This window comes from Solanum tuberosum, unplaced genomic scaffold (assembly GCF_000226075.1).
Source record: "Solanum tuberosum cultivar DM 1-3 516 R44 unplaced genomic scaffold, SolTub_3.0 scf00034, whole genome shotgun sequence".
Lineage (NCBI taxonomy): Eukaryota > Viridiplantae > Streptophyta > Magnoliopsida > Solanales > Solanaceae > Solanum > Solanum tuberosum.
In genome coordinates, this window is record NW_006238962.1 from 139,728 (window position 1) to 163,198 (window position 23,471).

At 32.0% G+C, this 23,471-nt stretch overlaps 4 protein-coding genes across 4 annotated transcripts; 1 reads left to right on the forward strand and 3 right to left on the reverse strand.

Annotated features, from left to right (window-relative positions):
* Positions 1–209: 209 nt before the first annotated feature.
* LOC102598118 (cinnamate beta-D-glucosyltransferase-like) lies at positions 210–1,874 on the reverse strand. Its single transcript, XM_006342623.2, has one exon. The coding sequence runs from the start codon at positions 1,853–1,855 to the stop codon at positions 374–376; it is 1,482 nt and encodes a 493-aa protein (XP_006342685.1). The 5' UTR covers positions 1,856–1,874; the 3' UTR covers positions 210–373.
* A 3,067-nt stretch (positions 1,875–4,941) lies between these two features.
* On the reverse strand, positions 4,942–6,631 carry LOC102593207 (cinnamate beta-D-glucosyltransferase-like). The gene has a single exon (XM_006342352.2). The coding sequence runs from the start codon at positions 6,546–6,548 to the stop codon at positions 5,088–5,090; it is 1,461 nt and encodes a 486-aa protein (XP_006342414.1). The 5' UTR covers positions 6,549–6,631; the 3' UTR covers positions 4,942–5,087.
* Positions 6,632–8,703: 2,072 nt separating this feature from the next.
* On the reverse strand, positions 8,704–12,577 carry LOC102593544 (acyl-coenzyme A thioesterase 9, mitochondrial-like). Its single transcript, XM_006342353.2, has 5 exons — positions 12,102–12,577; positions 11,499–11,676; positions 9,991–10,409; positions 9,208–9,336; positions 8,704–9,003 (listed from the first exon to the last, which is right to left on the reverse strand). Exons 1-5 carry the CDS (start codon positions 12,543–12,545, stop codon positions 8,866–8,868), a joined length of 1,308 nt encoding a protein of 435 aa, XP_006342415.1. The 5' UTR covers positions 12,546–12,577; the 3' UTR covers positions 8,704–8,865.
* A 3,853-nt stretch (positions 12,578–16,430) lies between these two features.
* On the forward strand, positions 16,431–21,608 carry LOC107059738 (WAT1-related protein At1g09380-like). The gene is made up of 7 exons (XM_015306557.1): positions 16,431–16,691; positions 18,503–18,565; positions 18,701–18,817; positions 19,714–19,960; positions 20,353–20,511; positions 20,978–21,129; positions 21,300–21,608. The coding sequence occupies exons 1-7, from the start codon at positions 16,516–16,518 to the stop codon at positions 21,481–21,483; spliced, it is 1,098 nt and encodes a 365-aa protein (XP_015162043.1). The 5' UTR covers positions 16,431–16,515; the 3' UTR covers positions 21,484–21,608.
* Positions 21,609–23,471: the final 1,863 nt, after the last annotated feature.

Genomic DNA, 23,471 nt, shown 5'->3' on the forward strand with positions numbered 1-23,471 from the left:
TAATTTAAAGAGATGCTTATCCATATAATTTTATATACAAACATATAACCGGACATCCATTCAATGCATTCTTTTTGATCTTGTACTTTATGTAGGCTTGCATAGATCAGACTAGACAAGTGGTATACTGAACATCAACACAATCTAGATGAACAAAAGGAAAAGAAAGTACATCCTTAACGACCTCTATTCCTGACGTGAACGACCGCTTTCTTGAAACTAATTACTCACAGGCACTTTCCATTTGTTTGAGTTCACATACTATATAAACAAATAGTAGAAACGTGCGACAAAAAGCAGAAAAACAACAACATACTCGATTTACATCCCATAGATTGAATTATACACTTGAAATGAATGTAGTTAAACAAGACTAGACATTTTCTTCTTGTTTCTTGGCATGGATTTTTTTCAGTTCATCCATAAATGCTTTCATATTTTTGTCTGACGAACCGCGTTCTGCAACTGCCTCCTCAGCTTTCTTCTTCCACTTACGTGCATTTTCTTTCATCTCCGTTGCCTTTGGATCATCACTAGTGGCTTCACGAATGCATTTCTCGATCTCTTCCCTTGTAATTATCGTACTCCCATTCTCACCTCTCCTTAATCTAGTCCCCATTTTGAACACATCAACCAAATACTTTGCGTTCGTGACTTGATCACCCCATTGAGGGAAAGCCACGATGGGGACGCCACTTGAAATTGCCTCCATCGATGAATTCCATCCACAATGTGTCAGAAAAAACGCGATAGAAGGATGAGACAAGACTTGTTCTTGTGGACACCATTTCACTATTTTTCCCCTTCCACGGACTTTCGAAAGAAAACCTTCAGGTAACACAACAGGCTGAAAAACAGAATATTCAGAGGGTGGCTTCATGACCCACAAGAAAGATATCCGTGAATTTAATAGCCCGAACGCGATCTCATCTACTTGTTGTTGATCAGGAACTGCAATACTACCAAATGAAATGTAAACAACTGAAGAATGAGGTTTTGAGTCAAGCCACTTGATACAATCCTCCTCGATTTTCGTGCAATCACCACGAATGTGAACGTTCGTGGGACTAGAAATATCATGGTCATTGAATAACAAGGGACCAATAGTTCTAATGGGGCAAGTTTTCGACATATGACTTACCACCTCATCTTCAAGTTCTTGAAATGAGTCCACCAGTACGCAAAAAGGTTTGGACAAGTTGTGGAATTGATCCAAAATAACCCGTTTCAACGCTTGGAAAGGGCTCGACAGGACTAGGAACGTAGGCAGATCATCGTATTTCAAAACAGGCATGTTAGGTAGGACGATGTCCTTTTCAGGTTCGGATTCACTTGGAAAGGGTACAGAGTTGAAATGATAATGGTAATATATCGAAAAGCAAGCACAAGATTGAACCCAAAGCAACACGTTAGGTATTCCAAGACTCTCAGCAATTTCGCATACCCATGGAGTAAATGGATTGTTAACTATACAAGAAACAGGACGACCTTCGTCATCCTGTTTCTTTAGGATTTTAGTCAAGCTCCTTCTTCCAGCTTGCTCAAGCATTTCCATCACCAAGTCAAAATCATTAATTTTGGATGGATCAACATAGTCCGAGGATCCATCCTCAAAGAATTCAAACCTGATCATACCGTCTCCATAAGGAGTTGGTTTATCGATGATCAAGTTCTCATCGACAGCTCTCATCTCTTTGCCAACTCGTTCTGGTGCAGAGAAGGTAACCAACATACCCTTGCTAGCAAGACACTTCCCTAGTCTAAGAAGAGGGTTAACAATGCCTTGACCCGTAAACGCGACAAGAAAGACATGGGCAAGACTACTTTTTTTGGTGTTTTGTGATGCCAAAGCCATTTTTAGTCAAAAGTAAGTGTTGGATATGCCAAAGGGAAAAAAAGATTTAAGAACAAAACAATTTAGGCAAATGATGTTTAAGTTCTAGTTGCAAATGAAGATTAATTTTAATAATAACTTGCAATAGTTTAACTTGAATAATTTAGGGAAACAAGATCCATGAATTTTGGATTGTCCCTTAATATTTGGGCCAACCTTAAGCGGACACCATTAAGTGCAGTGGAGGTCACCGATCTAGCTAGGCTAAAAAGAGCCTTCTAGATTTGTCCATGCATATTACATATCTTAAATTCATTTTTTGTTGTATAATATTACACCAAAAAAAAAAAATTGACTCTAGAATTGTAGGGGGGCACTCAATGAAGAGAACCCCTCCATAAATTGACGTATGTACCTAATTGCAGCGAGCATACAATATTCTTTAGTAAAACGCAAAAGAATAGTTCGCTATATTTCTTTTATTCCCCCGGGCACCAAAATATTGTTATGCTTGATTATTAGTTTACTCCATGAATTCTATATTCATGAGCACTTTTTTTGCACATTAGAAAATAAAAATGGATAGTTCGGTGCACTAAGCTCCAGCTATGCGTGGGGGCGCTGCATTCATGTATGCAGGACCCAACAGACGACCCAGTAGACCTCCTCAGCAGCAGGATTGACTTCTATCTGGTTGGCTAGCCCTTTCCTTCGGAGTCTGCCAGAATTGGGAGGTTTGTTAGCTTTTGTTGTATATATTTTTATGGGTAGGTTGGGGCCCTAGCCCGCCAATCTTTACTACTCTTAGAGGCTTGCAGACTAGTGTGTGGGGTGTACAACTATGTTATGGCCATGCTGGCCTAGTTTGTGGAGATCCTTGCCGTGAAGACCACCAAATACCATGAGTGGCCTATGTGAATATAAGCCAGGAGCAAGGATTCCGGAAAGTCAAATTCTAGCCGCCGGGTCGCACGACAGAAGAACACCCATGCTTGTTAGCTGTTTGATGTATTGTATTGATATATACCTACTCTCAGTTTCGCTATAGAGATCATGGTGGCATCGATGGCATAATCAGGACTTCTGTGCTAGTTGGCTATTTCTTTATATGAACTCTTGGGAGTAGCTGTTTCTTTTATAGATCTGTAGATAGGGGACTTGCCGGCCGAGGGCTGAATTTTAAGCCGAGATATACTTGTTTGTTTTCTTGATTGCGTGTGGTTGTCATGCGTTAGTAGCAAATGGTTAAGTAAGGTCGGCTCAGGCCTGAGTTCTGGCATTAGGAGCCAGTTGTGCCCCTTGAGTTTGGGGCGTGACAAATACATATATTGGACCCTAAACTTGGCTTCAAATTTTTACTTTGACCTCAAACTATCATAGTGCACAAACAAGCACTTTAACTATCCAACTTTTAATAAATAAACACGCGAGTCTTACTTGACAAAATGTGTGATGTGCAATTATTCTGCGCACGTTAGAAATAATTTTTGAGGCCCACAACGATAAAAAAAATGCTAAAATGACAACTATACCCTTAATGAATCCCTTTTATATATATCTTTATATTTTCAAATTAAAATCTCATTTTTTTTCTCCTCTTTCAAACCTAGATTTTTCCCTTTGATTCACCAAATTTTGGTTGTTTACCCTAGCTAGGGTTTTGAACTTTTGAGAGACAATCGTGTGAAATTAATTTGTTTTTACCTTTACCCTGGTATATAAATTGAAATTAATTTTGATTTTTTTAGTTCTAAAATCAACGTGTAAAATATTTAATTAGTTGGCAGTCATTGAGTGGCTCACTAATACACGTTGGAGCGTTTGCATTTCACGCTCTTTGGCTGCAAAAATTGCGTGTTTGCTTATTTAAAAGTTGGATAGTTAAAGTGCCTGTTTGTGCACTATGAAAGTTGGAGGTCAAAGTTAAAATTTGAAGCAAAGTTTAAGGTCCAATATATGTGTTATGCCTTCTAGTTTTGTCCATGCATATTACATATCTTAAATTCATTTTTTGTTGTATAATATTACACAACAAAAATAAATGAAACTAGAATTGTAGGGGGGCACTCAATGAAGAGAACCCCTCCATAAATTGACATATGTCACTAATTGCAGTGAGCATACAATATTCTTTAGCAAAACGCAAAACAATAGTTCGCTATATTTCTTTTATTCCCCCAAGCATTTAAAGTATTGGTATGCTTGATTATTAGTTTACTCCATGAATCCTATATTCATGAGCACTTTTTTTGCACATTAGAGAATAAAAATGGACAATTCAGTGCACTAAGCTCCAGCCAGTGGTGGAGTCAGGATTTTTAATAAGGGGGTTCAAAATTTGAGAAGTAAATACACGAACTAGTGGAAGGGTGCAGAGAAGGTAACCAACATACCCTTGCTAGCAAGACACTTCCCTAGTCTAAGAAGAGGGTTAACAATGCCTTGACCCGTAAACGCAACAAGAAAGACATGGACAAGACTACTTGTTTTGGTGTTTTGTGATGCAAAAGCCATTTTTAGGCAAAATGAAGTAGTGGATATGCCAAAGGGAAAAAAAAGATTTAAGAACAATACAATTTAGGCATATGATGTTTAAGTTCTAGTTGCAAATGAAGATTAATTTTAATAATAACTTGCAATAGTTTAACTTGGATATTTTAGGGAAACAAGATCCATGAATTTTGGACTGTCCCTTAATATTGTTTTAGCAAGTCAACTTAGCTCAATAAATTTCTCAATCAAAAAGAAATAAAGTTGTTGTGAAAGACGAGAGGAGTTGCTTGTAAGCTCCCTCCAGCTCTAAGGTTGTGGGTTCGAGTTACCAAGTAATTATCCATACAATGGTATATATTTGCTTTCTTCTCTCATTTCTTCTTTCACCCCCTCTATTTATTTCAACATGTATATAATAAGTTAAATTTAGACTTGGAATTGACAAGGACAATCTCTTAAGTCATACCAAACTTAGTTTTGTTTACATTTCGGATGTGTGATTCATGAAGGGCGTCTAAAACACATCTCGCGTTGTATTACTTTTATCGTTGAAGAAATCCACGGGGCAACATTCTAACCATAGATTAACACACTTCGAGGATCGAACACAAATGTAAATAACAAATAAATTCAATATTTATGTAATAGGTTGAAGTTAAACTTGGAATGAACAATCTTTCAAGTGTGCATCTTGAACTTTAGAAATGGTAAAAACACAAACTAACACCAACTCATACGCACACACACACACTATCGATCACTAGGCGTTTTCTTCTTGTTTCTTGGCATGGATATTTTTCAACTCATCCACAAATGCTTGGATATTGATAGCAGAGGAGCCGCGCTCTGCCACTGCTTCCTCTGCTTGTTTCTTCCACTTGCGCGCATTTTCTTTCATCTCTGCTACCTTCAAATCATCACTAGTGGCTTCACGCAAGCATTTCTCGATCTCCTCCCTTGTAATTATCTTACTCCCATTCTCACCTCTGCTTAATCTAATCCCCATTTTGAATACATCAACCAAATACTTCGCGTTCGTGGCTTGATCACCCCATTGAGGGTAAGCCATGATGGGGACGCCACTTGAAATTGCCTCCATCGACGAATTCCATCCACAATGTGTGAGAAAAAAGGAGACAGATGGGTGAGACAAGACTTGTTCTTGTGGACACCATGTCACTATTTTCCCCCTTCCACCGACTTTCAAAAGAAACCCATCAGGTAACACAACAGGCTGAAAAACAGAATAGGCAGGGGGTGGCTTCATGACCCATAAGAAAGATATCCCCGAATTTAACAGTCCAAACGCGATCTCATCTGTTTGTTCTTGATCAGGAACAGCAACACTACCAAATGAAATGTAAACAACTGAAGATATTGGCCTCGAGTCAAGCCACTCGATGCAATCCTCCTCGATTTTTGTGCAATCACCGCGAATGGGGCTAATGATTTTAGGGTCATTGAATAACAAGGGACCAATAGTTCTAATGGGGCAAATTTTCGACATATGCCTTACCACCTCATGTTCAAGTTCTTGGAATGAGTCCACCAAAATGCAAAAAGGTTTGGACAAAATGTTGAATTGATTCAACATAGTCCGTTTCAACACTAATTCGAAGCCACTTGAATGGAGTAAGAACGTAGGCAGATCATCGTATTTCAAAACAGGCATACTAGGTAGGACTACGTCCTTTTCAGGTTCTAATTCACTTGGAAAAGGCACTAGATTGAAATTATAATGGTAATATATCGAAAAGCAAGCACACGATTGAATCCAAAGCAACGCGTTAGGTATTCCAAGACTCTCAGCAATTTCACATACCCATGGAAAAAATGGATTGTTGACTATACAAGAAACAGGACGACCTTCGTCATCCTGTTTCTTCAGGATTTTAGTCAAGTTCCTTCGTCCGGCTTGCTCAAGCATTTTCATCCTCAAGTCAAAATCCTCAGTAATGGATTGATTCGAGGATCCATCCTCGAAGAATTCAAACCTGATCATACCATCTCCGTAAGGAGTTGGTTGATCGATGATCAAGTTCACATCGGCAGCTCTCATCTCTTTGCCAACGAGCTCGGGTGCAGAGAAAGTAACCAACATGCCCTTGCTAGCAAGGCGTTTCGCTAGTCTGAGAAAAGGGTTAACATTGCCTTGACCCAAAAATGAGATAACAAAGACATGGACAAGACTAGTTTTTGTGTTTTGTGATGGAGAAGCCATTGCTAGTCAACAGAGAATATGAAGAAGATCGATCCTCTCTTTATAGTTGCAAACTTGCAATAGTTTAAACAATTGTACTTACTTCTTTATGTTTCATTTTATATGACGGTGTTTCAATAGACAGGGAAATTTAAATGAAGCGTAATAAAGTCATTAATTGGTATATGGATTTAGATTAGTCTCGAGAAATCTTAGTAGTTCAGTTGATTGTTTATCTAATCTTTCACCTTGTTGATGATTGTTCAATTCCTCATCTTGTAATCATCTCCTCCAGATAGTCTCAAGAAATCTTAGTAGTTCAGTAAATTGACTATCTGATATTTCACCTTGTTGATGATGGTTCGATTCCTCACCTCGTAATCAGCTCCCCCCGAGTAGTCTCAAGAATCAAGATCCATGAATTTGGGATTATGCCTTAATATTTTTTTTTTAGAAAGTCAACATAGCTCAATAATTTTCTGAATCAAAGGAAATTAAATTGAACAAGTAAATGTTTCACCAACCCCGCACCAATTATTTGTTTACCCAATTATATAATGTACACATGCAATGATGCAAACATATACTAATTAAAAATAACAATTTGAAAAAAATCACATCATATTATTACACACTTGGGTTATGAAATAAAAATATACAATAGTGCAAATTTCTGAAAATAATGTGATTTGTTAGTCCATAACTCTTGAAAGATTAAGGATGAATATTTATTCTATTTAAGGACAAATTCTTCCACAAAGTACTCAAATGCTTTATTTGTAATTTAACGATTCCAAAGGAATTATGATTTGCAAATGATGTGATATATGCATTGTGTGAGTATATAGACAAAAATATCCCTAATTAAAATTCGAGTAACAATTACTGGAGTTTGAACATTTAAGTGCATACAATTCGAAAAATCAATGAATGTAGACCCCACTGTCACAAATTATGATGTAGGCTTGACCTATAGAGCCGACCTTAGACAAATGCCCCTCCAAAGTGCGATGGAAGTCACTAACCTAGGGTTAAAATTAAATGGCACAATCATAGTGTATGTATGAGATCTTAATTATTGCATAAATAATTTATCTAATGATCGATATATATAGGTTGTACAACAATTATTGATTTACTACAGTTAGTGGTTATCGTTTTCTTTCCTATTTGGCTATTTGCTAATTGATTGATGATAAGAGCTTTGAATTATTGATAATGGTAGGTGAAACGTGTAATCGTAAATATGTCATAATATTGTGCAGTGGCGGATCCAGGATTTAGAGTTCGTGGGTGTCAAATAGACTTATCAATTAAATTAATTTTATATTTGATTAAATTATTCGTCTTTTTGATATATATCATAAATCAATCAATAAAATATAAATAATAAGATATTACAAATCCACACTCCACACTAAAATAATGTAATTAATATAATTTAAGTCAATAACAATTATAAAAAAAAAATGTGCCAGCTATTTTTCCTTAAAAAAAGGTGCTTGGAGCCTTTTTTTTCTTAAAAAACGTCTGCAGCAAATTTCTCAAAAAAATTAGGTACAAATGGGATTCGAACCCGCAACATCAACCTTCTAAAGTTGCCCTCCTATCGTGGCACCACAAGCCAGTTTTGTTCTCTAGGTGGCACGCTTTATATTTATATAAATATTATATATATATACCTATGTATATATAGAGTTTCCGTCGAAGTTCGGGGGTGGCGTGGCACCCCCACATCCCTTCATAAATCCGCCCCTGATATTGTGTGGTTATAAAACTTCTAGTCCTAAACATGTTAATATCATTTGTATGGCTATAAGAGCTTCTTATCATAAAAATATAAGAACGGAACATTTCCTTTTAAACCGCGTAATAAAGAAAAAAATATCAAATAGTGACGGACACAAAATTTTCATTCACGGATTCAAAATATGAAGAAATAAATACATAAAAATTACAGGATGAAAAACAAAGTGAGATGTCCATTAAATTTTAATCCGCCTTATCATGCCCATTTAATATATTTTTTTCCGTTTTTGCTCTACACCATCGAGCCCTTTTAAAAAATATTGTGCCTTCTTTATAACTCACTTTTTAGTGTCCTACTTTACTTAAAAACTTTTTTCCTTTCAAATTAATACCCAAAAAATACAATTTATACTATATAATAGGTGAATTAGCCTCTAAATGTCCAAAAAATCACATATGAGAACAAATAAAAAATATGTTGGAGTACATCTACAAATGATTCTATAGGCAAATTTTTTTTTGACATGTGGTACCGTCACATGTTCGACTAATTCAGATTCACATTTAGACTCAAATTTGAGAATTATGATCAGGGGTGAAAGCTATCCCGTACGTCCATCACACGCCACGCTTCCTCCTCTGTACCAGGAACAACATTCCTAATTTTCAAGCCATTTCTTAGTGAATCTGAGGGGACTGTGAAAGTGAAGTAGAAATTGTTTGAAACCTGTAAAAGAGCAAAGCAATAACATACTAATTTATCAAATAATTCATTAAGGATTTCATAATAAAAATGTATTAATACTCATATTTTGTATTTTATTCACACATTGCATATATAAAATATTAGTCTAAAGTTTTGAATTCCCCCAAGTACTTGAATTTCTGACTCCGTCACTGGATAATATTTGATATAAGATATTGTACATACCTCACTAGAAAGATCTTGGGGCTGTGTAACATGAGATACCACTTCCACATTAATCAAAGGCCTAGATGAATTTTCAACTCGTGTGTATATAACACATGATTTGAGGTGAAGGAAATCACCAGCATTTACCTGCATTAGTAGACTATGTCTTAGCCATAATTTATGTAAGACAATAAAGCACAAACAATAAAAATATGTTTGTTCTAATCGTTTAAACTTTTAAATGAGATAATCACATGTAACAGTTAACACATTTATGTACTTATAACAATAATAACAAGTATAAGCAGATTTAAAAGCAGAAAAACAGAAGTAATGATATCACAAATACCAGAGGAAACATTCTAAAGCATACAGAGAAATGGAACAATAACCACATAATAAAATAAAGGCATAATACACATAAATATGCCATTTAACTTGGCCTCATTTCACATTTATACCCTCCAACTTTGAGTGTGCACAAGTAGACACTTAAACTTGTATAAAGTTGAACAAGTAGACACATGAGTCCTATGTGGCATAATACACACAAGACACCACGTTGGACGCAAATTGACATGTAGGATGTCACGTAGGACGCGTGTGTCTATTTGTTCAATTTTATATAAGTTTGAGTGTCTACTTATGCATTCTCAAAGTTGAAGGGGATAAATGTAAAATAAGGTAAAGTTAAAACGCATATTTATGGCCTAAAATAAAATAAAAACATAAACACAATAAACAACATATATGGTAACATAAATCGAAGGACCAAAAACTAAGAGAATAATAAATACTTACTGGTTTCAAGAAATCAACATGATCAACTTCCACAAAGCAAGGTGGACTCCTAGCAAATGAATAAGCAGTTGCATATGCCAATTCATAAGCTTTCCTCATTAAATAACCTCCAAATATTTGTCCATGAATGTTATTTTTCTCTGGTTGGCAAACCAAAGAATTTTGAAGACAAGTTTCCTTAATTAAAATGTTATTGTTGTTGTCTTTATTTGCCAACAACAATTCATTCAAATTGTCTTTTTTTTCTTCTTTTTTCTTCTTTCTCATTTTGTTTCTTTCTTCTGCTTCTTCCCATAGATGTTTTTCTTTTTCATTTTCAGGTAAAATTTGGTTGATTTTAACTGATTTTCCTGTCTTGTCTTTTGCTACAAATGTGAAGTTTGCTGTAAGAGATACTGACTCTGTGGAATTGGTTGGTTCTGCAAGAAAATGATAATGTCATAAGTCACAGCAATTACCAATTGAGTATCTTTTTTTCAATAAAAATACTCTCTTTGTTTACTTTTACTTATCCACGGTGGACTTTACACGTACGTACCTACTTCAGAGAAAAATAAAATGAAGTGCATAATGAAATCTTATATAATAGGCATAATTCATAAACATGTCTTTTAACTTAGCCTCAACGGACAGCTATGCCTTCTAACTCTGAATGACAAGTAGGACTTAAACTTGTATAAATTGAACAAATAGACACATTCGTCCAATATGGCATTATATGTCTATTATGTCACTTAGGAAGTGTGTGTCTACTTGTTCAATTTTATACAAGTTTAAGTGTCTACTTGTGCACACTCAAAGTTGAAGGGCATAAATACAAGCAGAAGCCAAGTTAATGACATAATTATGTATCATGCCTTTATAATAAATAACACAAAAGACATAATACATAAACATGACCCTTAACTTAGCTTCAGTGGACAACTTGTCCTCCAACTTTGAGTGTGCACAAGTAGGCACTTAAACTTGTATAAAGTTGAACAAATAGACACACATGTCCTACATGACACCCTACATGTCATTTTTGTCCTATGTGTACTGTGTCACGTAGGATTCATGTGTCTACCTGTTCAACTTTACACAAGTTTAAATGCCTAATTGTGCATACCTAAAGTTGGAGAGCATAAATGTGAAATGAGATCAAGTTAAATGGTACATTTATGTATTATGCCTACTATAAACATGTCTTTTAACTTGGCCTCAACCGGCATTTATATCCTCCTACTTTGGATGTACACAAGTATACACTTAAATTTATATAAAATTGAACAAGTAGACACACGCATCCTACGTGGCATATTACATATAGGATGCCACATAGGACACAAACTGGCCCCGTAGGATGCCACATAGGATACATATATGTCTACTTGTTCTACTTTATACAAGTTTAAATGTCTATTTGTATACCTATAATTAGAGGGCATAGATGCAAGCTGAAGTCAAATCGTATATTTATCTGTTATACCAAACGTTAATATATTTTTAAAAAAAGATAATAAAAATACCTGGTGTAGATTGCTTGACCTCTAATTGAATCTCCAAAGATGAACATCCAACCCATGTAACAGCCCCCTCTATAGTGATATCATTGTCAATACAAATTGGTTTTTTCAAAATCATATTATCCACAGATGCAGTCACCAATATTAATGACCTTGCTTTGCCATCATCACAAGAACAATGCTGTTTGTCAAGAGAAACAATATGAGTAATGTATTAGGGTATCGAATGCTGGTTCTCAAGAATTCAGTAATTTTTACATAAATTCTATATTTATATCGAGAATCTAAGAAATATCTGTTGAGATCAGAATCTAATAACAAAGCAATCACTTGATCTAGTTAGCAATAGTAAAGTAACACACTTAAGCTTAGCTAGCCCAAATTATTTTCATCCAACATTAACCTTAATAAGTATCCACATTGCCCAAATTTATTAAAGTTACAACCTTAACAATCATTAACAAGGGTATTTTAGTAAACAACTTCTATAGGGCCATGCCTAGTCAACAAAGGACTAGCAAAAAAGTCCTCTATTATGAACTTTCTCTTTTTTGAAATTTCGCGTTCAGTCAAACTAAAACAAATAAAATGAAATGGAAAAAATACCTTATAGGAAATGGTTCCAGCGAGTGCATCCAAGTCTTCTAACAACTTTTCAATTCGAATCTCATTTATCGGGTTCCTATACCTCTCCCGAAGTTCATAATCCGAAGAAAATCTATACACAACGCTAGTCCTGCTCCTTGACGGAGTTTTAGCGATCAAATGATCATTAATTGACGATGCCAATGGAACAATAGATGAATAATTCCAGAAAATACTCGATCGTGCCTCCCACAACGCGTTTTTCACAGGTGAATGGTTCATAAATAACAATAAATTCATATTAACCGTGGTTGTTGATGATGGATCTGATATTGTTGATGTAGTTGAATATTGCCTTGTTTGAGAAAAATGTATGGATTGTGAAGTTAAAATGGATGAAACAAGTTTTTTTTCTTCATGTTTGAAGAAATGGTAACATTTTAGAGGTTTTTTTGGGAGTTTCATTATTGGTAAAAAAAAAATAACACAACATGACAAATGATGGGAAATTAATGAAGATTTTAAAGTGATAGTGAAAAAAGAAGAAGATGGGAATCAAATGATGACAGCTAGATGATTTTAATAATGTTTGGTTTAATCGATATAAATATGAGTTGCAGTGGGATGGTTGAAATCTTTCAATTCTTAATTAAAGATCTTGAATTTGAATTTATGAGAATAAAATACTTATTATTAGAAATATCGCCCCTAAATATCTGTCTCGCAAATGAGCAATGTAATACTCAACATCAAATTGAAAAGGTCTCGAGTTTGAATTTTCGAAAACATAATGTAGAAATTAAATGGGCATGTGGATGAAAATGTAGGTGTTATTGTAATGCGTGCTGACCGACTTTAATGCTGCTGCGCCAGCTAATTTTATTTATTTAATCTTCCCGTTAGTTTTATTTGTCTATTAAATTAAAATTAGATATTAATTTCTAAATTCTAATTGTTCAGTTTAAAAAATTGAAAAATAATTTATTAATTAGCTTCTAATTTAATCTTTTTCTCAACCACAGTCATTTATCAATGTATTTTGTAAAATATTAAATTTTTATAATTTTAATGATAATATAATAAAATTATCATTTTTTCACTATTTTTTAAGAAATTATTAAATCAATACCGGACAAATAAAAATAAAATTAAGAAATACTTTATTTGTCTATGATTTGAAAAATAGACTTGATAATCATGTTCGTTAAAAGTCCACGAGAACATGTTTATTTTTAAATAGGCCATAGTCTAAATCAAAATCATTCTTAATGACTTTTATTCTAAAGTCTGATCGAATAAATATTACAAATATTGAGTGACTAATTCGATAGAATAATTTTCATATTTTTTAGACAGACTAAAAAGAGTGTGGCCACAACTACCTCAGGCTATTTTAGCAAAGGCTTCAATGAGAAGAACTAATTAAAAATTATGATTGACGCAAGAATAATTAATGTTTAATGATTTATTTATCTTTTGGTTAATATTAAGCTGGTCTAATAAATTATTTAATAATTATTTCTCCATTGTACGTTATTATTAATCATGCTTACCACTTCAGATGGGAGAATATAATTATCCAATTATAGTATTGGTTTTTACTACTCTTTAAAAAAAATTAAAATGAAATAAATATCATCCTAATTATTGACGTGGTTCTTAGGATGATATTATTAAATTTTAAAAAATTAATTAGGATAAATAATAAGGTAAAGATAAAGTGTATTTCTGAAATTTGAGTTTAACTCAAATGGATACTTATATTTCTTTTTCCTTTTTAATTTTTTTAAAGTGGCAATTAAGGAATGAATCTACATATAAGCTTGTTGTTTCTATCATAATTATTACGTTATATCTTCATAATATATACTTAATTAAAATAATTAGAAGCAATCTCTTGTCCCTGAGATTGTGGCGTTTTCTACTCTGCAATTCTGACTACCAAAGCTATCCACCAAAAAAAATATTTAATTTATAATTTTTTCCGTCTCAATTTATTTCAAAAAACTCCTATAACAAAGGTTAAAATATTCAGATGGTGGGGAAGTTTGGGGAGCTGTATGGGAAGTCTCACCATTTTTTTTCATATAGTTTGGGCATTTAAGAATCATTTTACAAAATTAGGTGATTTTTTCAATTTTTTGTGTATGTTAACCCATGAATATTTTGGTGATATGACTTTCGGACAATTATTTTGCAAAATATTTGTGGAACCCTCTGTAGGGAGTTGCCGGAGTAGTACGTGAAGCCTCACCATTTTTTGCACATATTTTGGACATTTAGGAGATATTTTATAGGAATTAGGTGATTTTCTTAGTTTATCGTGTGTGTTAGCCCATGAAAATTTTTGTGACACGACTTCCAGATGATTTTTTTTTTTGCAAAACATTTATGGAACCCTCCATAGGAAGTTGGGGGAGCAGTACATACAGTTTCATCATTTTCAGAATGATTTTAGGGCATTTTGGAGCCATTTTACAGGAATTATTCGATTTTCTCAATTTTTCGTGTATGTTATCTCATGAATATTTTGATGATACGACTTCCAAATTATTTTTTTGCAAAACCTTTACGGAACTCTCTATAGGGAGTTGGGGGAGTAGTACATGAAACCTCTCCATTAATTTTTGCACATATTTTCGGCATTTAGGAGCCATTTCACAGGAATTAGGCAAAAAAATTTCCAGTTTTTCGCGTGTGTGTTAGCTCATAAATATTTTGGTGATATGACTTCCAGACAATTTTTTTTGCAAAACATTTACGGAATTTAAAACCCATAATACTAACAAAGTACCGCAGTACGTATGTTTCTTTCCTTTTAATTTCTCATTCGATATTCAATATTTATATATTGGAGTCTGAATATTTCAAACTTGCGCCGAATAGGGCCCCATTTGGGGGTATGACTTCCTACCGAGTTTTTTCCATACTCACAGTTCGAACGCGAAAATTTTAGTTAAGGAAGGAGCAATCTCATCCACTGCTCCGCCACATTTGTTGGTGATACAATATATATGTTTAAACGGAAAAGGGTCATATTTGCCTTTGTACTTTAAGAAAAGGGTCATATTTATCCTCTATCATACTTTTTTGACATATTTGCTTCTAACATCCAACTTAGGCACATATTTTCCTTTGAATAGTTAAGTCTCATCTCTCCACTTTTATCATCATATGTGACGACGCCTATATGGTGCCTATGTGGCAAGAGAATATTGAATGATATATATATAAATATATATATATATAGGCTTGCCACATAAGATGATAAAAGTGGAGAGATGAGACTTAACGGTCCAAGGCAAAGATGTGCTTAAAGTTGAATGTTAGGAGCAAACATATCAAAAAAAAAATGATATATGTTGGACAAATATGACTCTTCAAGTACAATGGCAAATATAACATTTTTCTATGTTTAAATTTAGGGGAACTTTCCCATGTATTTGTTCTTTGGTTTGAATAAACAAAAATGTCTCAAATTATTAATGACAGCCCGATGGTAAAGTTTATATATATATAATAGAAATAATTGGATTATAGCCAGCTACTATAATCTTGTCTCATAGCTAGTTAGCAAATGATTTTTAGAAAATATTCAATTAAAAGACATTGGATTTTTTTTTTGAATGTTCACACGTGAATATTCTTTTGTTGTCATATAATTTGAAGTTTATGAATTTTGAATTTATCTTCAAACTCATATATACTCTAATATAAATATTAAATTGAAACATAAACTATTGAATTGATCATCAGAATCAGGCGCGCGGTACTAATAATTTGTTTGATCAAATTTTTAGAAGGTCAAAGGTGCTTATTTTATAAAAGTAAGTGTATGACTAAGTTTTTAAGAAAAAATAAGTGGTTTCTAAAGAGTAAATAGATGTTGTTTTTCAAAAGCTAAAAAGATAGTTTATGCACAAAAGTACGTTTATTGAAAAAATATATACTTAAAACCATTTTTAAAAGTTTGACCAAATATTAACTGCGGCTCAAAATTTGTACTCCTTATGTTCCAATTTATGTGATACATTTCGTTTTTTGAAAGTTAAACAGTTTAAGTTTGACCGAGAATTTGCTCATGGAATCTTCAAAATTTTCAAAATGAAATTTATATATTTGTAAACTACGTAAAAAGTACTATAAGTCACAATAATTTACAATTCAAAATATTTAAAAAATATATGAAAAATTTACAATAAAAAATAGACTTATTTTAATTTCTAAATTTGAAATGTATCACATAAATTGAGATAGAGAAAAGCAGTACCTAACTACTTGTCATCTATAAAAACTTCCATCCTTCTAACACTCACCCTCACTCTCCACTCCACCTCCACCCCCCCAATACCCAAAAAAAAAAAAATTCTCTCATAAAGCTAATTGGTGTATATAGAGAATTTATATACATAAATAATATTTTTAATTGGAAAAAATGGGTAAAGATGTATTGCCATTGTTGTTAATGGTGGTAGTTCAATTAGGTTATGCAGGCACAGCTATTATATCAAAGCTTGTAATGGATGAAGGCATGGACCCTTATGTTCACTTATCCTATAGACAAATTTTGGCCACCATTTCTATTGCACCTTTTGCTTACTTTTTTGAAAGGTAATTTCTTATTCAAACTGTATATGCAATTTTTTCAATTGGTTAGAGTTCAACTAATTCAAATTTGCACTGATTCAATAAAAAAAAATGCTCCGTATTAAGATTTTTTTATATTCAGAACTCAAAATTACGATTTCTGATTAAGAAAAGAACAACTTGATCTGTTGCTTCATATTCTTTAGTAGTTTTGTACAAAAATATATTTTATTCCATTCATTCTCAATTTTTTATTTTTAAATATGCTGATAAATTGTATTTTTAGTCACATATCTCAATTAATTACTCAATAACTCATAGTATTGTTTCACATTTTATCTTTATTGCTTCATACGTTCTTCACGCAAGAAATATACCAGTTTTTTTTTTAGAATCTTTGTAGCTTAGTTAATTAATTATTTGAATGTTTTAGTAGTTCAATTAATTAATTACTTGAATTTTTATCTTGTTTGTGAGAGTTCAATTCTTACTTTGTTACCTCTAAAACAAAATTGAAAAAAATGACATACTTTTTTACTGATTTTTTTTCTACTTATTATTATATTATATTATTATTTTAAATAATTTAATCGTACCCTTGTAGTTAATCATTCATTTCCCTTTGAGAAAGAAAATATAGTCAAACTAGAGGCTCATTAATACAGCCACGCAATGCACACAATCACATGCATGGATCGTACAATACAATATATTTTAATCTTTATATATAATAAAACATCGTTTGTCTTATTTGGATATTTTAATTGCTATAATAAAATATTGTTAAGTAATCAATTCTCCAAAATAAAAAAACATATGGTTATTAATATAGTGAAATGTTATTATAAATAAGGCTTATGATATCTGATTCGATATATTTCTTTAAAATTAATATCTCATTAAAATATTCTGTAATTTCCTATTATATTGTTAATTATTAAGTTTTAATAAATATTTCGTCATAAAATAATTTCGCATTCAAATACCAAATCACATTTTCGAAAACAATATTCTCCATCACACCAAACACCAAATATTAGATGTTTATATCCTTTAATCATAACTCTTCCTTCCATTTCTTTGGTTCATAATAAAATAATTCATTTCTAATTCATCAGTGCATGGAAATCATAGATTAGAATAGAATATTAGTATATAGTTGAATTATGGCTTACTTTCAGCATGATTAGGTAATGAACTAAGGTTTGTATTGATCATAAAAAAAATACTAGCTGATGAAAGAATAAAAGTAAAATAAAAAAGGGAGATTTCAGACTACTATTGCAAAATAGCTAATTAAAAGAAAATAGCATAATTCATAGCATAATTTTAATGAGATAGTTTATCCTCTTTATATAGACATCTTTAGTGCACATGCTTATTCCTTTAACCAGGGTCCCAAATGTAATTTGACAGTATATCACGATCAATAATTGGGTCCTCCATCTTGGCTAGATTCGTAATAGATTAGGTACGGTGTGAGCCTGAACGCTTCGTAGTTGTTGTAGTATTAGTCTTATACATGTAGTTTCTTATTTTTGATTGATATATGTTATCATCTATTATCTTTTATGTTTCTATACTATTTCGTTATTATTACTGTTCTTTTTCTGAATGTCGTGTACTGCTTTCTTAATTAATTGACTATTTTCTCTATTATCGTGTTACCTTTTTCGTGACTATTTTAATTTACCACACTCGAGTCAACCATCTTTTGAAAACAATCCTATTTGTGCATATCTTTTATTTTTTTCAGATCATACTCATAGAATTACACTGAATATATATATGATTATTATATTATTGCTAACTAATGATTGTGTCCCACCACACAGGAAAACAAGGCCTAAGTTGACACCATTTACACTTTTCCTAATTTTCTTATGTTCTGTTTTGGGGTAAGCAATCACTTTAATTTCCAAAATTAATTGTCCTGTCACATGATTAATTAATATTTGTTAAATCAAATTACTTAAATGATAATTAATTAATTAAATTATAATTGATATGATTTGTTGGTGTGATAACTGCAGGGTAACAGCAATGCAAATGACTTGTATTATAGGATTAAAAAATTCAACAGCAACTATTACAACAGCTATGGCTAATTTAATTCCAGCAAATACATTTCTTCTTGCCCTCATTTGCAGGTAATATTTTTTACTTTATGTTTTATGTAGTGAAATTATAAAATAATTGACACAATTAGATCACTTAAAGTGTACTAAATAAAAGTAGAGTAATAGATGTTTTATTAGGTATTAGGGTATCCTTATATTATGGATTAAATTTTGGATTTGAGTTAGATTCAAGATTTATTGTCATAATATGGGGCGAAATGCATGGATATCCAATTTTGACACCATTATTTAATTTGTGTTCGCCTTTTAGATTATTATATTTTACAAGTGTAAGTTGTAATTAGTTTAAGACAACTTCAGATTTATGATCGATGTCTGAATTTAATCTAGACAAAGTTTCATATAGCCTGAACTTCAACCATTCAGTTATTTTCGTCTGAACTTTAGGCAGAAGGCATGAATCTTACTTTTATGTAACTTCAAATATTTTGTTTCGAGTTTGATTTTGTCAAACTTAACTTCAGACGTTGTGTATGTCTAAATTAAAGTAGGTATATATGTGCAAAACATAAATTTATTTTGTTAACAAGGTATCCCAATTAGCCTATTTGAATTTTTGATTTACCTGATGTTGTTTTTCATATTAAGTTATTTACACTCCAGTTGACAAGTCAGGACTTGTGAAAGGTTCTAGTAGTCCTACATCATATGTGTGATGGACACTTTGACTCTTTTTATGATCTTTAACAATTATCGCCACATAAACTATTATTTTGAGTTGAGTTAAGCTCAAAATTTATTTTCTTTAGATATAACATGTCAAGTTGCATTAATACTATCAATATGATAAATAATGTATATGACTTAAATTCATCCTCTTATAGTCCTTTTTGAGTAAATATGTAAATTTCTCAACAACAAAAGAACATATCTAATTTGAAACCTTTATTTTTACATATATGTAGGCTTGAAAAACTAGGACTAAAAACTAAAGCAGGACAAGCCAAAATGATGGGGACAATAATGTGCATTGGTGGAGCTATGTTGTTATCATTATATCATGGAAAAGTTGTGATTGGAAAATTGGGAATTCATTGGAAATATTCACAACATAATAATACAAGCAAAAATAATAGTCATGGCAACTTCTTCAATGGACCTTTTCTAGTCATAATTAGCACTATGGTTTATTCTTTATGGTTAATCATACAAGTAATATTACTAATCTTCCTCTTAATTAAATATTATTTTCTCAGTCTCAATTTATGTGACATCATTCGAATTTCGCGAGTCAAATTTCTTAATTTTGATTGCATATTCAGACATTTTTTTTGTAAGCTCTGCTCACTTGGTAACTTGAATTCACAACCTTAAGGTTGGAAGTGAGGGTGCTTACCATCCGAGCAACTCTCTTTTGTCGTATATTGAGACATATGTAGAATCTATTAAGTTTTATTAAAAAATATAAAAAGGCATATGAAGGAAACACGGTCAATGAAAAACTTGTTTGACTTGCGAAATATGAAAGTTGTCATATAAATTGAGACGGAGGAAGTACCACCTACCCTTTTTTTTGTCTTATTTTTTATTTATTTTTGAGTTAGCCAAGTGTTAATAAGAGGTATGCAGCTCCATATACCAGCACAACGTTGATGTTCTTCATGGCAAGCTTGGAGTGTGTAATTGTTGCAATTTGTGTTAATCATGATGACAAAACTGCATGGTCTTTGAACCCCATCAGAGCTATTTCTGTTCTTTACAATGTAAGTATATATGTTTTCACTTTTCATATTTATATTTCAAAAAAAAGAAGAGATTTTATACAAAATGAATATCTATAATATAAACCTTAATATATCACTCTTAACGTTTTTAGGTCTAAAAGATTTTTCATACTAAGCATAGTCCCAATCGACACTAAGGAACGAACAGAGGATGAAGAATTTGAACGTAAAGGGGCACCAAAATCTTTAACATGAATATGTTAATTACTAACAACAAGCAAGCAATATTGTTGGATAATATACTCTAATAATAGTAAACATATAATACACACTATCTCACAAAAAAAAACATTTTATGATAAACAACTCGTCTCGTCATAACTTATCTTCCCTTGTTATATTATTGTGTTTGCTTATTTAAACTTTCTTGAGCATGTAACATTTTGTGATGTCACTTTTTTTAAAAAAATATTATTATTATTACTTTTTTTCTTATTTATCTTAGGGAATTGTGAGCTCAGCACTAGCATTATATTTGGTTACATGGTGCATCAAAAGAAAAGGACCTTTATATGTCTCAATGTTCCTTCCGTTGCAATTAATATTTTCTGCCTTTCTCAGTTGGACATTGCTTGGTGAAAAATTATACATTGGAACGTAAGTTATATTTTATTATTTATCAGATTTTTTTATAGTCACATGCATATAACGTTGTGACATGTTTAAAACCTCAAATTTTCATTTCCTTATGATATATCATATCCTTCAAATTAGATGTCATGAATATACAACATTGATTAAACTTTTTATTTTTTATTTTTTATCAGAGTTATGGGTTCGATTGTGATCGTTATCGGACTCTATAGTTTTTTATGGGGGAAGAAAAAAGATATGAACGATATCACAGTGCATGTTAAGGAGGAAGAATCGAAGGAGAAGAAACAGTTGACTAATTTTGACTCGGAATTGCAATTATCAAAAAATTCAGACGTATATTCAAATTCGAGATAAATTGTATGTATATATATTAATAGAATAGCAAATCTATTTAAACTTTAGCCAATAAACTTTTGTGTTGTTGCTTCTCATCCACTTGTATGATTTACATATACAAATTCTTCAATGATAACTTCCCTTATGGAACTTGCGATTTCATCTCTATTAACTACACCATTATCTCCAACCTTAACGCGTATTCCTATTTGCCATACATCACTAATAGACATAATACACATAGAACACCACATAGGACACAAAATTGTCATATATGGTGTCATGCAGAGGCGGATCCAGGATTTAAAGGTCGAGGGTGCCATATCGCCTTTAAATAGACATGTTCATTAAATCAATCAAATATTTAATCTATTTTACCCTTGTAAATAGCAACTTGGGAGTTGGGACTGTTGTTCGGTTATTCATCTTTTGATTTTATAAAGACAAATGAATCGAAAAAATAAATAAATTATGACAACTTAGCTTAAAGAAAAGCCTTCCAACAATATTCTCTATAATTGCACTTGGTTGAATATTCATATTTTAAATACATTTAGTGATGACATAGTTATTTATATTTATTAATAGTTCACGCTCTATGCAACATACTTAAATAAAGTGGTTGAAAAATTTTCACATGCATAATTTCAATAACAGAAACAAAGTCTTATGTTGATGTTTTGACTCACAATATAAAAATCTTAAAAGACCAACGAAATCATGTGAGATTTCAGTATAATTTTTATTTCTTCCTTTAATGCAACATGCATTTTATTTTGTAATTTAAATAATTCTCGATAAGATTTAAATTTATCATAATCTAAACTACTCTTTTTTCATATGCAGTCAAATGGTTTAGATAAAAGACAAAGAGTAAGAGAAACTCAGCATCAAGTTTCAAAAATTTTGACAAAAAGAAAAGAAAATTTTGGAGGAGGAGAAGATTTAAAACAAATCCTAGTCATTTGTATGACTAAAGAATATTTCATTAAGGGTAAAAGAAAAATACAAATTAAAGTTGTTTTTAATAATAGAAAGTAAATATTCTTTTAAAATAATCTAAAAAAGAAAGTGTATTACATAAATTAAATTGGAAAGAATAATATTTTATGTTTAAAATAAAAAAGAGAAAAAAAGTCAATAAAATACAAACTAAGTGTTTCACAACATGTTAACATTTGCTGATTATATAATAAAGTAAAGCACCTATCAACATGTTGTGCTCATAGCCTAATGGTAATAGTATTTCTAACTACTCCGACATTCCAGGTTCGAATCCATATAGTGATTCTATTTTTTGCGGAAAAGAAAAGAAGAAAAAGAATTGCAGCATAAAATATGTACAATTAAAACGTAACCATCCAGATTCGATCCCACATGTTTGGGGCGAGAAACTCAACCTGCCACCAGTGGCACCATGCTTCAATTTGTTCTCTGGGTGGCAAGTTTAATATTTATCAGATATCCAATACATATATACATACATAAACGGAATTTCAACCGAGGTCACTGGGTGCCGTGGCACCCCCACGACTGCACATAGATCCGCCCCTGGCTACAATTTCTGATGATTTTAGGGTTTTGAGTTTGGCTGGTAAGGCTCTTGAAGCATTTGAGGATGATAGTAACTAATTGTGTGTTAGGATGGTGTTACCTAATATTGTATTGCATGTAGCTCTAAAATATTATGTTTGTTTTTTATCGTTATTTAAATTTCGATCATTCAGTGTATTGTATTGTTATACACATCTCTATGTAATAATCGTTATATACATCTCTATGTAATAATGAAAAATCTCATTTTATGTAATTACTGATTGATTTGTTGTGATCACATGATCGTTGAAAAAAATAATTTTAATATCTCAAAAAGAAATCTTTATATTATTTATGTCTAGGTTCATTCCTTTATATCTTGTCCCGCTGTTTTTTCACGCATATTTTTGCATTTACAAGCCAACTTTTAGGAATTACCCGACTTTCTTGGTTTTTCGTGTATATTAGTC

Coding starts and splice junctions, on each gene's coding strand:
- LOC102598118 (XM_006342623.2), bottom strand. CDS start 1,855: ATGGCTTTGGCATCACAAAACACCAAAAAAAGTAGTCTTGCCCATGTC.
- LOC102593207 (XM_006342352.2), bottom strand. CDS start 6,548: ATGGCTTCTCCATCACAAAACACAAAAACTAGTCTTGTCCATGTCTTT.
- LOC102593544 (XM_006342353.2), bottom strand. CDS start 12,545: ATGAAACTCCCAAAAAAACCTCTAAAATGTTACCATTTCTTCAAACAT. Junction 11,677..12,101: donor CTGGAACCATTTCCTATAAG/GTATTTTTTCCA, acceptor CTTGACAAACAG/CATTGTTCTTGTGATGATGG. Junction 10,410..11,498: donor GGTCAAGCAATCTACACCAG/GTATTTTTATTA, acceptor ATTTTCTTGCAG/AACCAACCAATTCCACAGAG.
- LOC107059738 (XM_015306557.1), top strand. CDS start 16,516: ATGGGTAAAGATGTATTGCCATTGTTGTTAATGGTGGTAGTTCAATTA. Junction 18,566..18,700: donor TTCTTATGTTCTGTTTTGGG/GTAAGCAATCAC, acceptor TGATAACTGCAG/GGTAACAGCAATGCAAATGA. Junction 20,512..20,977: donor CTATTTCTGTTCTTTACAAT/GTAAGTATATAT, acceptor TATTTATCTTAG/GGAATTGTGAGCTCAGCACT.